This window comes from Pyrgilauda ruficollis, unplaced genomic scaffold (genome assembly GCF_017590135.1).
Source record: "Pyrgilauda ruficollis isolate IOZ18807 unplaced genomic scaffold, ASM1759013v1 scaffold62, whole genome shotgun sequence".
NCBI classification, from domain to species: Eukaryota; Metazoa; Chordata; class Aves; order Passeriformes; family Passeridae; genus Pyrgilauda; species Pyrgilauda ruficollis.
In genome coordinates, this window is record NW_024527933.1 from 2,956,986 (window position 1) to 2,974,260 (window position 17,275).

At 45.1% G+C, this 17,275-nt stretch overlaps 1 protein-coding gene across 1 annotated transcript in view; it reads right to left on the bottom strand.

Annotated features, from left to right (window-relative positions):
* Positions 1 to 17,242, bottom strand: part of NR6A1 (nuclear receptor subfamily 6 group A member 1) — a 67,886-nt gene extending 50,644 nt beyond the window's left edge. The window contains exons 1-2 of the mRNA XM_041484038.1: positions 17,218 to 17,242; positions 5,217 to 5,276 (exon numbers count right to left, since the gene is read on the bottom strand). Coding sequence (XP_041339972.1) covers positions 5,217 to 5,259 — 43 coding nt within the window. The 5' untranslated portion in view covers positions 5,260 to 5,276; positions 17,218 to 17,242. The remainder of the gene's footprint in view (positions 1 to 5,216; positions 5,277 to 17,217) is intronic.
* Positions 17,243 to 17,275: the final 33 nt, after the last annotated feature.

The window sequence follows — 17,275 nt, forward strand, 5'->3', positions numbered from 1 at the left end:
TTCAAGTACTTTATTAGACAATACATTTACTGTTAAATTACATGTATCAGCTCAGGATATTCAGAGAGAAACTGTTAGATCCCTACAACAAGAGAAAATACTCTGAATTTAAAGCAAGTTTCCAGCATTTAAGCAGTAAATTATCCCCACTGACTCTGTAGGCCCCACTGCACTCACAGGAAAGTTATTTCAGATACAGCAGCAGATTTACTTTTTAACAAACAAACTGCAAATAAGTCATCCCTCTGGAACGATGCAAGCCAGGTGGAAAAGATGAAGATAATTAGATGCAATATAGAGATTTAAAGAGACTAAACCTCCTTTTCCTCTTTTTAGGGGAAAGGAGAGCGGGGACAGGAGCTGTGGAAACACAGACATTATGTACTCCACTAAGTAGATCCCCTTCTCTCACTTCTGTTGTTTGAGCACTGTGGGTGAGCTCCCACCCCCAGGTTTTTTCCAAGTGAACTTTATAAAGAAATCTGAATCATTATAAACATCCTTAGTGCTCCTATTGAGAACATGCATATCCACAAGAGGAAAGGCTTTTCCACAACTGCAACTCGGATATATTCAGAGCTGGTTGAAGAAATACTAAGTGAACTCAGCATCCATAACCAGAGTGTTACACTTCTGCAATTCATTAGTCCTCGAGGTTCCATTCCGTAATTAAAATACTTTGCAGTTTAAGGCTTTACAATAAAGAATGTGCAGTCCTCAGCAGTGTTTCCACTGCCAGTCTATGGAAAACATATGCATGGAAAATCTGTACAGTGCATGTGTACAGCCATCTTTGGATAGCTTCAGTGAACATTCAACGCTGTCGGTGAGTTTGAAAACTAGAAAAAAACCATCGACCGTTGACTGTACCTTGAGGTTTATCACAAACCCTCTGTTAAATGGAAAGCCTGAACCTTCAGAGATTTCACATGTGGTTGCCATTAGCAGGTCATGATTTACAGATTATATTAAGAGCTGCAGAGGTTGAGTTTTTCCAGTTCTGCTTTCTCTAAAAGTGAATTGGTGTATAAGAAATGCTTGTTTTCTCTTAAAAAAAAAAAAAAAAAAAGAATTAAAGCTTTATACTAACACAGGATTTCTGCAGAACAGAGTATAAGAGATCAATGGAAGGTTTTGTATGGGCAGCACAAAAGCAGGAACGTATCCACACCATATGGGACACTTGGAAACAAATCTGAGCATGGTATATATTCAAAATAGCAGAATATAGGCCAGATCGGGATGGAAACCTTTCCATTTGGGCTGGCAACTTGAGCTTTGCTGGAAAAAGCTTTGGAATGTCAGTTCATTTGCTCCCAGGAACCTGCACTCTGTTCCAGCAGCTGCTCACCGGGCGAGGAGCGGCTCCCTCCGGGCCGGGTCCAGCTGCTCCCACAGCTCAGGCTGTCCCTGCAGCCAGGCCAGCAAGGAAACAGCCTTCCTTTGCAGGGCACACGGACCAGGGGCTGGGGAACCTCACTGGTACCCACATGGAACCTTCTCCAGCCCAGCTGGCTGACCAGGACTGCAGGCTCTGGCAGCAGGTGCCTTCACAAGGGTGCAGGCACTTGTTCTGCCTCTGCAGGGACTGCAGAATCCATGAAATGAGGAAAGACACAAAGCACGTGCCAGGGAATTCTGTCTTGGGCTGCTCTGGAGTGACAGCACCATCTCTGTGGAGTGGCATCTTCAGCATCTAATGGCTGCAATCAACATTCATTGCTGTCGGTGGGTTTTCATTCCTATCAACTCACTGATCAATGAATGCAAACTGCGGACCAGCCAGCCAAGGAGCACCCGCCCTGATGGCCAGGTGGCCTGTCCTGCAGGAAAAGTGACACCTTTGCCAAAGAAATGCTCTATCCAAGTTCTGCCTCCCAAAACTGTGTAAGACTGAGCCATTGTCCCACCAAAGAAGTTCAGGACACATCATCCAGCTCCTTCGTGAGCAAAGCTAAGTGCTAATTAAGAAATGCACAGGGATTTTTAAAGGAGCACAACAGCTGAGGAACTAGTTCAGTTTTAATAAAAGTGACACCCAGTTGGTAAATCTATCAGTAAAGCATAAACCTACAGCTTTACCAGGTTATAGGAAATTAAACTTCCTCCTGAGCAAGCCAAGCTATGGAACAGCACTGGTCCTACAAAGTGACCAGTGAGAGATGAAAAGGGACTGAACTGTGGGGCTTTGGACTGACAGGGGTGAGAACAGGAGGAAGCAAAGCAGAAAATAGTGATTTAAGGTACTGCTGCAGAGAACACTTCAGGGCTGTGGTGGGCAGGGCCAGCTGCAGTTCTGCTGGGAAGGTGAGGAGCTGGAGCTGACTGCCTGGGGCTGTGCAGGAGGAGCAGACACATCTCTGCACGACAGACAATGCCCTGAGACACAAGAGCAGCCTCTGGAGCTGCCCTCCAAGAAATTCCACATGACTGGCATGACATTTCTGTTGCAGAAACGCCCCTGTCTCTGGGCAGCGCGGGGCAGTAGAGGGAGGAGGCTCCTTGGTGCCCCTCAGGGCAGGGATGGTGGATCTCACCGTGCTCAGCAGTGCTGTCAGTCGGTTCCCTGGGCACTGCAGGGTCCAAGCACTTCTCTTACACCTTGTTTGCTCCTCCAGTTGCTCACAGGATTATCCTGAAGGAGCCTGTTCAGACATGCTGTGCTGCCATCCCACAGGAACCGTGTCCCTCAAGTCAGAACAACTCACCAAGGACTTCGAAACTCCAGTTTGGTGAATATTCAAAATATATCTGCTTGCTCTGTTCAAAGACTTCAGCTTGTTCAGTTTTACACAGGAACAGCTCCACCAAGTTCAACAGCTACACACTAAACAGAGTGAACTTTGCAAAAGTGGAATTTTAGGAAAAATCTCCCCTCTCCCTGGGTCTGACAGCAAAGAGCCCTGTTCAGTCACCCACAGCAAGCACTTCCACCGACAGCCAGGTAAGTGTGGTGGCTTGGTACAGGGAATTTACCACAGCAGTGTAACTGAACAGCCCAAAAGCATGCCTGCCAAACTGCTTTAACATTATGAAAACAAGACAAATGACTCATTTTTGATGCAGTTTGACATTCTGCCTTTGAAATCTCAAAATTTTCAGCATGCTTGGCAGACTCATTCGGAAGTGAGAGTGCACAATTTGGAATTTTTCCAGAGACATCTTACATGATGTACAAGAAAGTGCTTTTGTGTTATTTTAAACAGACATTTCAGCCAACTGGTTTTCTTGCATGAAAGTAGAAAATACAGAAGTCCTGACAGAGGTGTTCATCTTTACTGTGAGGGCATGTGAAAATAATTCACTGCAATTACTCTGAATAAGACATTTCAGACAAACAGGGAAAATTACAGTAAAGGGGCTATTACCTCAGTTTGCCAATGCACAACAAGCCAAAGGCTTGAGCACACATTCCACACCTCTCAAATGCTCTGGATGCATAAATAAGCTTAAAATTCAGGTTCCTACTTGGCTGTAAAAAATCCTCCAGTTTGTTTTTTTTTTTTTTTGCTTTAATTTTGGGAAGGAGACAGCAAGGGAAAAAACTAAGGAAAGACAGGCACGTTCAGAATGTTTTTAAATCCATGCTTGGGAAGCTTTAGATGTTTGTGTCAGCAACTGTTTGCTGCCTACCAGAGGCACCACCCGCAGATCTGCCCCGGGGCACATCGGGGTGACACTGAGCACCAGCACAGCCAGTGCTGCCACCACCATGGGACAGCTGGGGACAGTGGGGACCTGCCCAGCAGGACCTGCCAGGGCTCATCCATCCACTCCAGAGGCCAGCAAGGGCTGGCTCATCCACCAGAGCTGACCGGGCAGAGAGAGACAGGAAGACATCAAAAGAACTCGAGGAGCTCGGTTTATTTAGTTTATCAAAAGTTTATATAAATATCTTCATAGGGAACAGACAAGCATTTTTCAGTTTAGCAGAAGATAACAGACATGAAAGCTGTAGCTAGACAAATGCACACTGGCAGTAACACACAGTTATTTAAGGGGGAAAGAGGGTCACTGTTGGACAGCCCTGCCCTTTTTTCTGCAGATATATTCTGCTGGCAGAATACTGTGGAAAATTTAGTTATGTTTTAATACCTGTCAATGCACAAGAGTAAATATGAGCTATATCAGGCCACAGAGGTTCAACAGAGTATTAGCCAATATATCATCATGAACTATACATGTCTCTACATGACAAATTATTCTACGTATGCATGTGAAATTACCTGTTTCCATATAAAAGTGATAAACTGCATGAAAACCTTGCTAGATACCAACAAAGACGTGTTTTATTAATCACCAGGCAAATAACTGCACACATGTTCACAACTCAGAGCCTGCCATTCATGCACTCCGCAGGGCTGCTCTCACTATGAAGGGAGGAAGCAGATTTTCACTCCCATCATGCAGGAACCACAGTTCTCCAATAAAAGTAAGTGCAAGTCCACCAGCACAAAGGCACGTGGAAAGGACCATGTCCTGGCTCTGGGAGGCTTTTAGCAGTTGTGAACATCTGAGCATTACTTTGAAATGAGCTGCCAGTTAAAAGTCTGCCACATTTGAAAAATCCACCGAGTTCCCAAACAATGAGATGAAAAGTTGCTCTCAGGGAGGGTTTCCCAGTCCCACCAGTCTGACAAGGGCCTGTTGCCATCTAGTGGATTCCCACCGACTGGTCCCTCCGCACAGCAAATGCCACTAGATGGAGTGTTAAGAAGGAATTCTGAATTTCTACTTTTTTTAGGTGTCCAGCAGCTCAGGTTTTCAAAGTCTCAAAAAGTTACAGGCCCAGAATTACCCTGAAATTGAGGAGGATTTCACCAGCTGCTTTCAGTTTCGTGAGAAATTTCAGGCTATAGATTTCAAGTTCTATAATGAAACACTACAGAAAAAGACTCCCATGTCAACATAATTTACATCATCTCAGGGGTTTCTGTCACTCATGCAGGTACCTCCTTCACTGAGATATCTCTGGGGACAACAGATCTCACTCAGCCTGCATTCTGCTGGTGTAAATAGTGATGTACAGACCTGGTCTGTGCTGTTTTAGTGAGAAATACTTCATCAGCTCTCAGCTATGGGAATCCCACTTCCATGAACAAGTATCAGCTGCAAAACTTCTCCAAGTCTCTACCATGGAGTATCAATTCACATCTCTGGATTATCTCAGAATGAGAGACTACCTTGTCACACATGGCAAGAAAAGGGGTACTTACTGCCCACGGAGTTCACAGGGAGGACAGGAGAGGAGGAACTCATCTGCTCCACATCTGTAGCTAATGGGAAAGTGAAAATGAGAAAGATGTGATGTGCATGTTACTGAGAAGGTTTTACTTTGAAAACTTTCATTTACACTGAAATTGAATACACATGTCTTCAGTCACCCAAGGAAGCTGCTTTGAGGAGCAGGTAATTTAACAGCATCAGCTTCCCCCTTTCAAAGTATACACATTGTCTGTAGATCTGCTTTTCTCAGCAGTCATATTAGTAATTTGTAACTTGTGATGGTTTGAGACTATCAATTCAGAGCAACTTTCAGCACAAAGAAAGTCTAAATTACATTGGGTTTAAACTGTATGCAGAGCATTACTGTGGAATAAAAGGACATGATGATCTCCCATCTGTGGCCAGTGAACCTTCAAAAGATTCCTGATCAGAAGAGAGATCCTCTTCCAAAGGCTGGCAAGCTGCTGGAATTTGATCTGGAGCAGCATCAGAAACAAGTGTCTTTAAGCACAAGACACTCCAAAGCTTTATTTTCTAGCAGCTGAAAGAAGAAACAGAACTTCCTGCCTGTGTCTGCCAGTGAAAACCCTCAAAGTCAGAACGTGATCAAAAACAAATCCCCTCTGTGTTTTGGAAAGGATCCACCTTTCCAGGACTCAAACCAGGAGAAAACCATCTTGCACTAACAGGGTCAGTTTTAACCCAAGATTAGGTAAAGCCAAGATGCATTCTTTGGCCTTGATCTCTCCCAAAAGACCACAGCCCCTCTCAGCACATCACCACCTACACCCAAGCCAAGCAGATCAGTCTCCAGCTCTCTGATTTTGATGCTGGTAGGTCCCACATAATTATATATTCTGTAACTCTTGCTTAGCTCTAAGACCCAATAAATGCACACTACAAGTCTGCATTCCTAACCACAGAACACAGCCCCAGAAGCACAACTCCAGCCCACGCCAGGCTTTGCTGCCAGCCCAAATCCTGCCTTTCACATTCTTGCAATTCCCATTTCTGGGGCAGCAGGCAGTTCCCTGAGGACCACTGTTTACACTGAAAGTGCAAAGTTCTGCTCTAATTAGGCAAACCACAAACAAAAGTAAACACTTCAGCAGACCATTTTTACAGAATGTGAGAGCAGACACTGCACCACACTGACTAAATGCTGCTGCCATACTTTCACACCCCCCCGAGCCTCCTCGGTGTAGCTGCTCAAAGCAGCAGCTTTAGCTCATCATGTTAAACACCAGCCATAGCTGAGAACAGCAACAAACACAATTACAGATTTATTCAGCAGTGTCCTGGCTTGTTCCTGTCCTATTCCCCACTGGATTACCAAGGCATTACTGCCTAGAACACCTACACATGAATTTATCATCTTTCTTGGCTCTTGCAGCAGTGCTCAGAAAGCTGCATGTGACATGCAGGCTGCAGACCTCCCAACAGGCTCTGGATTACACTGCACAGGTCTCTGCTGTGCTCAGAGAAGAAAAACTATTTTGTATCTTCCTATTTTCCACCTTAATACCATAGTCTCCTTAATTTAGGAACTAGCAAGCCCTATATTATACATGTTTTGTAAATTAAAAAAAAAAACCAAACAACAAACCAAAAACATATTCTTCATATGTAGTACAGCCATTTCAGGTTCCTGGAAAGAGTTTTGTACTTTTGCCTACTGAAAGCTACATAAGCTTTCACACACATCCAGGTTAAGCCAAGCAGTAAGCGCAGGCTGAAGTCACTCTGCCTCTTTGGAGTGGTGCAGAGTGAGCACTGAGCACAGGGGGCTGTCAGGAAGGCTGAGGGAGCAGCCCAGCAGATGGTCACTGCGGGTTACCTGCTGCTCTGGCACACAGAGGTCACTGCCCAGCACTGGCCAGATGGCACAGGGCAGGCACTCGAGGAGAGCTGCGAGGGCAAAGTCACTCAGGGCAGTAAGCTACACCTGCCAACATCTGCAATGGTTCATCAAGTATCATTCAAGAGCAACTCAATAATGCACGTGCCTTCTGAAGAGAGGTTTCTGAGTGGAAGTGTTTAGAGAGAGGCAGCACAAATTCTCCAAGTCCTGAAATTTTAGATTGTTCACTGTAATGCCAGGTTACAGGCTGCAACAACAGCGTAACTATTTCCCAGCCAGATTTGGGAATTTCAGTTCATGCTTGAAATTATGTGTTTTACTGACTATTTGTAGTATGTTCACCAGTGCAGATGCCATGCTCACCAGCACCCAGCTGCTCAAGTTTGGGGTCAGAATTCCCCCAATGTCCTGCCCTGTGCTGCCGGGAACCCAGCGATCCCACGGCCCTGAAGAGATGGATTTAAAATTTCTCTCTGTGTAAAAACACAGCTGTTTATGAGACATGGCAATGCTGGTTTGCTCTCTTACCCATAATCTCCCACCCTTCCCTCCAGCTCTTTTTATCTTCATAATTGTATGTAATCCATTAAATTCCTAAAAACAGTTCATCTAAGGGAGAAGAGACACAGACTAACAACCAGACTAAGATTTGGGAAAGTGGTTTGCTCTAAAAGATGAAAAGGACAGAAGTCTGCTCAGCTATGAAGAGCTGCTGCTGCCAATACAAGTATTTACCTCCTGACCTCTCCTCTGCCCACTCAGTGAACTGTGCCAATTGTTTTCCTGTATTATATACTGTTTACAAGCCCTGAGTGGTATGAAAGGAATTAATAATTCAGCTCATGGAGCTGATGACCTTTATTGGGGTACCCCTATTTGCTGAGCAGGAATCAGAGCAAAAAGCTCCCTTGAAACCACAGCGTTTCTTTTTAAGAGTTTTTCACTTTACAGCCTAATTTGCCACCATAACATAAATCAATTATTTCTCCTGTTTTAAGCAACAGTGCTACCTATTCTCAACCCCTTGATTTCTAACTTCCCTTGTATCAAGGCAGGCCTTGTTCTTTGGCTTCTACCATGGTCTGGTAAACACACTGGCAAGGCCAGCCTGGAGAGCTTTGCAGGATCAGGAACATTTGGGAACACCAGCAAAAAGAAATTATGCCATTTTGAACTTCTCTTGACCTTTGCCTGCCCTTGTCCCTGTTTGTGCTAAGTGAAGGGGTATATGGGCTACTCCTAGAAATGAATCTAGCCTGAACCTGGACTCAGCACTGGACTCTGAGGATGAGTTGTGGTGCCCCCTCCCCAGCATGGAGGAGCTCAGCAGGTGACACAGTGCAGGTAAGCCAGGGCACCCTGAGCTCAGGGACCCCCGAGGTGGGAAGGAGCAGAAGGTGCTGACTCAGGGAGTGCCACCATGTCCCCCTGCCCAGGATCAACCACACACGTGGATCCCCGTGGCACAGCCCAGTGCTGCTTGTGGGGCTGCAGGCAGGAGATGTGCGTGGGACAGGATGCTCCAGAGGTGACTCTGCCGTGTCCCACACAAGGCACCAATGCTTCTGTCAAACTCGTGGCCGTGAGCTGTCACAAGCCCAGCCTGACCCAGCTGTGGGGCTCTCCAGGACCCGGGCTCTCTCTGCTGAGCTGCTCCCCAGCCTGCACCATTCCATGGGGTTATCCAAGTGCAGGACTTGATGGCTGTGTCTAACTTTGAAGTTTCAATCAACTTTTTCCTTCAGGTTACTGAGGTTCTTCTGAACAGCAGCTGTGCCCTCCAGAGTATCAACCTGCTGTCATCTGCAAGCCTGAGGAGTTTGTCCATCCCTCCATCCTGGTGGTTGATGAAATTGCTCAGCAGTGTTGGCCCCAACACTGACTCCCAAGGACAGTCACAGTATAATGGCCACCAGTTAGTGCTTGAACTCTACTGCCACCCTTTGAACAAAACAGCCCAGGTTTGCACCCAAAAAACACCCAGCCCAGGTTTTCACCCATGCCTGCTAGGATGACATGGGAGACTGCATCAGAGGCCTTACCTAATGCTAAGGTTAATGACAGAATTACTCTCTCCTCATCCATGGATCCAGTCATTTCATCACAGAAGGAAGGAGGGTGCTCAGGCATGATCTCTCCCCTTGGTAAACCCACAGTGAATGTTCCCAATTACCTTCCTGTCCTTCAAGTGCCTGGAAATGCCTTTTGGGAGGATTTGCTCCACACCCTTCTCACTGAGGGGCTGAGACAAGGCTGACCAGCCTGCAGCTCCCCAGAGCAGCTACTACCCAGCAGAGCTGAGCTGAAGGTGATTCATTATCCCTTATCAGCTGAATTTTACTATACAGAGACATTCCTCCCCTTTCCCCTACATTGGGTAGAGCTTGTCTCACCTCAGTGCTGAAAACACACACTGTTTGCAGAGAGGAATGGGAAATTAGGTCATTTAATGATAAATATTTTTACTTATTTTTATTTATATGGAAAACAATCCTATTCTTGCTTACCAACAAAACTGAAAGGAAACCTACACAGAGATGCATCTTACATGTACCTGCACTGTATTCCTCAATAAACTCTCTACAAACATTGTTATTTTAAATGCCTGTTTACATTCCAGTAAAATTCTGTCAGCATGCTATCTGATTTATTGATGCCATCAAAAGTCACAGGATTCCTGACGTGCCTCCTGAGGCACAACAATCAAAGCAGAAAGGAGATGCATCTTGCTGTGGTATCAGCATTACCACATACCTTATGGGCTGGGTTTCCAGAAGCCTCTGTGATTTCTGGGACAAAGCACAGTGCTCTTCTGGAAAGCTGCTGCTTCCCTGTGAGGTTCAGCAGGCTCTGCTCCTGGAAAACGGGGTGCTGGGGAGGGAGCACCCCCAGAGCCAGCTCGTGGTAACAGCAAGGCTCAGGGCAGCTCTTGGCCAGCTCATTCCTCTAAAGGGGACTCATACACATTTGGCATCTTACTTTTAGGCTACCAAAAGGGAAAACACAGTCAAGCACCAACGCTTTTTAGAAAAATGAAGATGATGATGATGAAGAAAAAAGCCTGTCCTAGAAGAAGGTGATTGTGTCTGTTTCACACGCAGTGCCTCTCAGCACGCAGCACCCCAGGGCATGAAGAAAAAAGCCTGTCCTAGAAGAAGGTGATTGTGTCTGTTTCAGACGCAGTGTCTGTTTCAGACGCACCCCAGGGCGCACACACACTGCCTTTGTCCCTGGGCATGAGATTTTTGCATCTTCTCTACCTGGAGAACGTTTTGGTTTATTAGGGTGTTGCCTACCAGGCAGCCCAGCCCACTCCAGTATTGAAAGATCAATTGCATAATCAGTCTGTAAATCTGGGGAAATTCCTTATTGACTTTTTGATCACTGATAAAGTGTTGGCCAACATAAGGCATACCATTCAGCAAAATCCATCTAGAGTGCACTGGAATTACCTACATCAAAAAAACGGAATTGACTGATATTATACAAGAGATGCTATTTTTTGAAGAGTTAACATCAACACAGATTAATACTGATCTCCTGATAAATAACAGCACGTTATGATGTACAGACTATGGCAGAAATCATGTTGCAAATGAGGCAGCATTGCCAGAGGCAAGCTGTTCTAGACTGCAACCAGTGCACCAGGATAGAACCAGCCCTGTAACTGGACCCCTGTCACAGTGGGAACAGAGAGGGTGGCTCTCATCTTTGTGAGGCCACCTGCACCTGGCTGTGCCTGCAATAACTGACCAGCCCTTGAGACTGCAGGTTTTCCTTCCATTACTGACTGGAGCATCTTGCTCATGAAATGCAGGGGTCAGAGCCCCAGTTCCCTCCAGCCCACCAGTACCAGCACCCCGGCTCTGCTGCAGGGAAAGGCTCACGTGAAGCATTTGGCCTCCCAGGGACAGGGATTACAAACGGGCAGGAATCAAGAGAAATTCGATTCTTTCTCCCCACCTACTGTCTTCATGTTTGCAAACCGTATTAGCTCCTGCTGCTTGCAATTCCAGAAACACTTCCCTTTCTCTTTGGGGCTCTTGCCAGCCACATCTGCCTATTGCTGTAATCTCATTTTGCAGGGTGCCACATCTCTTAGTAGCTTTTAATTGTGGTAACACGTCTAAGCATCTTAGAAAGCACATCAGAAACTGTCTGGCAGACAGAAAAATGGTGTTCAGAATAGAAACATCCTTCCTGACATTTGGATATTTGTCTCCACTTGTACTAGAAAATTACTAGAAATTTCTGCATTTAAATGCAGAAAATTATCTACATTTTTAAAGAAAAGGCTCCTAATCTTTTCAATGAGAAATTAATTTTTGATTGAATTTAGCATACACTGCTGCTCTGAAGAACAATCTGAATCGTAATTGACTTTTAATCTTAAAACTTAAATAATACAGCAGTTCATGCTTTGCTGATTTCCATGAAAATATCTGTACAGTTTTGTCCTTTTTAAAATCTACATTGGAAGACATGATTACAAGTTTTACAATTTTAAAATAATTGTTACATACATTGCTACAGGAAATCTATCTGTGTTCTTCCTTTTGGTGCTCCACAGATGGTGGTGTTCTGCTTGGGCAGTGGTGGGTAGGGCTGGTCCCCTGCACCATGGCCATGCCTGAAACATCTCCCTCTCCCCAGGAAAAACCATCTCAGCATCATCTGCTGTCTGCTGGGCTGAAGGAGATGAGAAAGGCTGTGGCACTGCCATTTATTTTGCCATGATTATGGCATTTCTTATGTAGCAACTGTTGCAGAGGTTTTCCCAGGAAAAAAAAAAAAAAAAAAACAAAAAAAAACAAACCAGGTCTCTTGTTGCAATTTACAGCATCTTACCAGAATATTTTGTGTATTTCTTATTTGAATTTCAAATTATTATTTGAACTCTTACTTAAATTCAAACAATCCTTATCCTACAATAAAATATCCTACAGATGTTGACTACAGTTCACTTATTATTGGGCAATCTACATATACTTCTTTTAGCATAACCCAAAGATAGAAGAAAAGATCAAACCCCCAGAGGTGCATTTCTCCCCCAGTACCAGTTTGCAATAGAAGCTGTTTCAAACTTTTGTTGTTTCATGAAAAAAAAGGAGCAAAACTTTAAAATTCTGATCTTCTAGATAAAAACATGCTGCTGCTGGATCTGCCACTTCAGAACAGGGAGGTTTGGGAACAGGAAACAAACCCTTTACCTACCAGCTACGGAAAATAGGTAAATTAAAAAAAAATCTAAGAAGAAAACAACTCAGCATTACTGAAAACAAAACCCTGAGTGCAGGCTGGAGCTGGCGATGCAGCACAGCCCGTGGTGTGCACAGATTGCCTTTTACAAAAGCTGGGTGTAAGTTACCACTTGTGAGTAAGGACCAACAGAGCCCCTTCCTTCTGTCCCCATGAAGGGACATTTCTGGCAGGGCTGGTGATCCCTGTTTCCCACATCGTGTGATTGATTGCACTCTCCCCCTTAGAAGAGTTGATTGGTTTCCTGGTGCCAGGAAAATGATTGATGAATATTTCAGGCCATGGGCCTCTCTTCCTGCTGGGTGTCCTTTTCACATGTCTCCAATGGGCCTGGGGATTTTTTTCAAGACGAGGAAGTGTCATTTTTATGGATATCATCCTGTGATAGGGACAGTTCACTGAGCAGAAGCCTTATGTAAATCCAAGTGAAATACTAAAGGTCAGCTCAAGTGTTAAGGTGATGGACCCCAACTGGCAGTGCCAGGTAAGCAGGAAAACAGAGCTGGGCAAAGAAAAGCTTCACAAAGCAGCAGCAAACACCCCGAGCTTGGTACAGCAGCAAACTGGCACCCAACACTGGCACCTTTCCTCAGCTCCCTTCAGTTTTGGACACCACCACGAGTACAGTAAATTTGCAGGTAAGAACAGTCCCTGCTTGTGACCCACACAAAGGGCATTTCCTTAGCACTGTTGATAAAACAGGCAGGGGATAGAGAGTCTCCTGGCAAAAGCACTCGCAAGACATCTGAAACAACATACTTAGGAATAATTCCTTGTAAGTATTGCCAAACAACATAAAGCTACAGCTGTGAGCTGAACGAAGAGATTTTTGGAGGACAAGCTGGTGTTTGGCAGAACTTTCAGAGACCCGGAGTTCCTTTACAAATTTTTACTACAATCGCGACAGCCATCATTTAATCCCTTGGATTCAGGACCTGAGGGCTCTGCAGCAATTCCCACAGGTGAACCCCGGGCTGCTGAGCAGCAGCTGATCAGAATGAAGCACTGCTCATCCACAGCCCAGGGGGACAGCACCTGCAGGCGGCTGGCCACTGCAGGCAGCCCACCACGACGAGCACCTGCAGACACTGCACCCACATTTCCTGCAGGAACAGCTGCAGAGGCTTTGTCCAACAGGGGAATTTTGTCCGAGGGACATCACAGTCCAGATTATGCTCCCATCAAATCTACTGAAGGTTTCCCCTGAAGTTTCAGCTGGGAGGGATTTCCACACAAGGGCATCCCAGCAGTTTGCAGTCAGCCTGGCGTTAGAGCTGTGATAGATTTTTACTGGGTTTTGGCTTTGTTTTTTGGTTTTTTTTTTTTTACAAAGGAAAAAAGGGCTTAAAAAATTAATATTTCACACTGACCAGACATTTCTCTAAGTTTAAATCTCACCACCTCTACAAGCCTACAGCTGGGATGATTGGGCAATGGAAGGTATCCATGGAACTTGTGCTCTCTGAAGGACTCAGGGTCCACCCTGGGTAAATGAGACCTCCTTATCGAAGTGCTGGGGAGAACTCAGATACCCCAGGCATATACTGCTTTCAAGATAAGTTATTGGCAATCATTTACCAATAAAGAACTTCACTGAAGCCAGCCTCTCCGTGGAGTATTTCCTCTTTATAACAAAACCCGTACAGGATCATTTTTATCAACACATAAAATCTGGAAGTCTTCTAATTATGTAATTAGAACTGTTATAATTAAGACCAAAGCTAAAGCTCGAAGGGTCCCCTTGTCCCCCAACTTCCCTTTCTCAATTAACTCTGCACAGTGATAACCACTTTGGCTTAAAGGCTAAAAAAAGGACAGGATCAAAAGGCTGGTTTAATACAGCTGGAGGGAAAGAATGCATTTCAGCTCCCCAGCAGCCATCTGATGAAACCCTGGGCCAATTCCCTATGTAAATGACTTAATTAGAATTACCAGATTACACTGCTGAAGGCTTTATTTAAATAGGCAGTTTATCAACAGGATAAACTGTGCTCCCATTCTCACAGAATGCTGGTGTAAATGCATCTGTTCTAAGCTCCACCACGTAGGAGTTGAACAGTAATTCAATAAACCACTGGCACATTTTCCCCACCAAAAAAAGAAATACCACAAAGGACTTGCCAGAGGCAGGACAGAAAGATAACTACTGCTTCTCAACAATCAAGAATTAGTCTCCCAGATGGGAAAGTTCCCTCATTTTCTACAATTCAATATCTTTATATTGTTTCATAGCAAAGCAGGGGAAAAAATCCTGTTGTTGCAGTGTCACATCACACACTGCATCTGCTCAACACCCAGCACTAGTCCCGGGCTCAGCACAAAAAGGCATGCAAAAACCCATTTTCCTGATTAATGATCTACAGAAGCCATCAATACCAAATTCCAACTTTATACCAAGAGGTATTTTTCCATCTTTACCATCAAATCAAACAAAGGAGTTAAATTGTTCCTAAATTACAAGTCTTCCCTTTCCCATCACAGAACTGAGAAAGTAATGCATGGGATTCTGAACTATTATTATTTACAAAAGCAAGAGACATCCACACTCAAGAAGCCAACACTGAGCTGAAATAACACTGTAGCTTCTTGTTTATTCAGAGACATTTGACTTCAGCAGCGTTGCCATTCGACAACTCCATTTGTTTTTCTTCCTAAATCTTCAAAGAAATGTTTATAGCAAGTAAACTAAGACCCAACTATATCAATGAAATAGTCTTTGTTAAGCAAAGGCTTATCTCATCAGATGCAAAGCAACCAAGCATAAAGAACCACTAAAAATGTCAGTGTGTGCCAGTAAAGTTTGGGAATGCTGTGGAAAAGGGAAGGGATGCAGGCAAAGGGACTTTTCTTTGAAAACCTTACATTCTTTGTGCTCTGACAACTTTCCTCTTTTCTCTGGTATGAAGTTTATCCAGATCAGTAATCTGCCCATCTGAAACTCTGACAGTTTTACAGGAACACAAAATTCAAGTTTTCTGTTTAGTTTCCTGATAAATCTGTCTTCCAAGACCACAGTACACAACAAAGTGACCAAAGTTACTTTAGTTCTAATTAATCTGTTGTGTCCCTATTTTAGCTAAGACGTGAAATAATTAAAACTTTGTAAAAGCCAGCATGTCTCACTCAGAGGAAAAAGATGCCAACTGAAGCTATAGCAAGGCTGATCTTAAATGGGATCCTGTTGTGAAATAATTGCTACTACTGCAGGAAAAATGAATGTCTTAGTGAAATTGCTTTTTAAAAAAACCAGGTTTTACGCGTTGCTATTGATTTGCTCAATGGCAAAATATGTTTCTTACATGGGAGAGGAAGTACTCAAATTGCCAAGGGAAAACCATCATCTTATATTCTAAGAACGTCAAGTGTCCCCTCAAATAATGAGGCTGCAATTGCCTGTAACTGCTGAAATAAAACTACACCCTGCATTTCAAAGTTATCCCGAGGCTTCTCTCACTGAAGGCGCCAATAAACTTGCAGCAGTTTACTCTGGGTTAACACAGGAGCCACGTGCACAGCTTAAGTTCATTAATGATTTTAACATTAACATTTTAACACCAAGAATGCAATCTGACTTTTATACCTCTGTCCTCACACAATTTTCACTGGTTTTGTTAAGATGTTGCTCCTCTAGGTATCAAAAGTACTAGGAATCTTTCTTAAGAAAACGAAATATTCAGAGCCTTCATTTGCCATCATCATTTGCAGATATTTTATAAAACCATGAATTAACAACCCAATCTTTCCTGCTCCACCCCCAGAGGCTTTAGAAAGACTGAAGGTCAAGCAATGTCTCAACACCGCACCAGTATTTCACATTTTTGAAGGCAAAGTAGTAAAAGGTTGTTACATCACCCATTCAAAAGACTAACCACAGCCACAGGTACGTCTGTCACAAGAAACAGCTACGCAAGAAACTTAAAGCTAATCTGATCAATCAAAAGAGATTTCCCCCAAAATGCCACATCTGTGGGAAAAATAGCAAATGCGGACAAAGCATTAATGTTGTTGTACTCTTAGGGACACTAAAGCAACAGACACTTCACAAATTAAACCAGAAAGTTCAAAAAGTATTAAGGCTATATTAAAGCATTAAGAGTGTTATTAGAGCGTTATTAAAGTATCTAAGAGTATTAAGTGTCTTTCATCCAATTGGACATCTAATTAACTGAGGGGGAATAAAGAGCTTCCAGGGACAACTCAACATTACGCATCGGGGCGCTCACAGAAATGCCCATTTCTGCGGTTCCCACACTGCCTATCTTTTGGAGCCGCCTGTATCTCGAAAGCCGAGGATGCTGCCTGATAAAAAGCCTCTTTTGTCTGAGCAAACCCTTTGTAGAGAACCCGAGTACCTTAAGATGGTAAAATGCAATTGTAAACCATAAAAATTGGCAGGGACATTCAAGTGCAGATGCGGCATCTGCATACGGGAAGTGTAAAAGGGTCCCAAATGGTGCCCATAAACCGCGGGCAGGGACGGGCTCACAGGGGCTGAGCCAGGACACCCGGGGGGCACCGGGAGCACGGCCGGGACACGGTACCGGTACCGGGACCCGCGGGGCAGCCCCGGCACCCGCGCCCGGACCGACCCGGCAGCGGCTCCGCGCTCCCCGCGGGCCCTCGGAACACCGCGGCTGCACCGGGAAAAGGCGATTTCTGCGAGGCGAGATAAACCCGCAGGACACGCCGGCCCGTCCGAGGGGACCCCCGCGTGCCGCCGAGCCCCGAGCGCGGCCCGGGGCAGCGGGGCAGGGCGGGCACGGCCCTTTGTTGTGCCCCGCGGCCGCGGAAAGTCGCGGGCCCGCATCGGGCAGGCGGAGCCCCCGGTACCGCCGGCCCCGGCCCGCCCGGCCCCCTCACGCTGCACTCACCGCTGCGGGGCGGCCCCTTGCTGGCGGCGCGGGGCTCCGGCAGCTCCGCGGGCGGCTC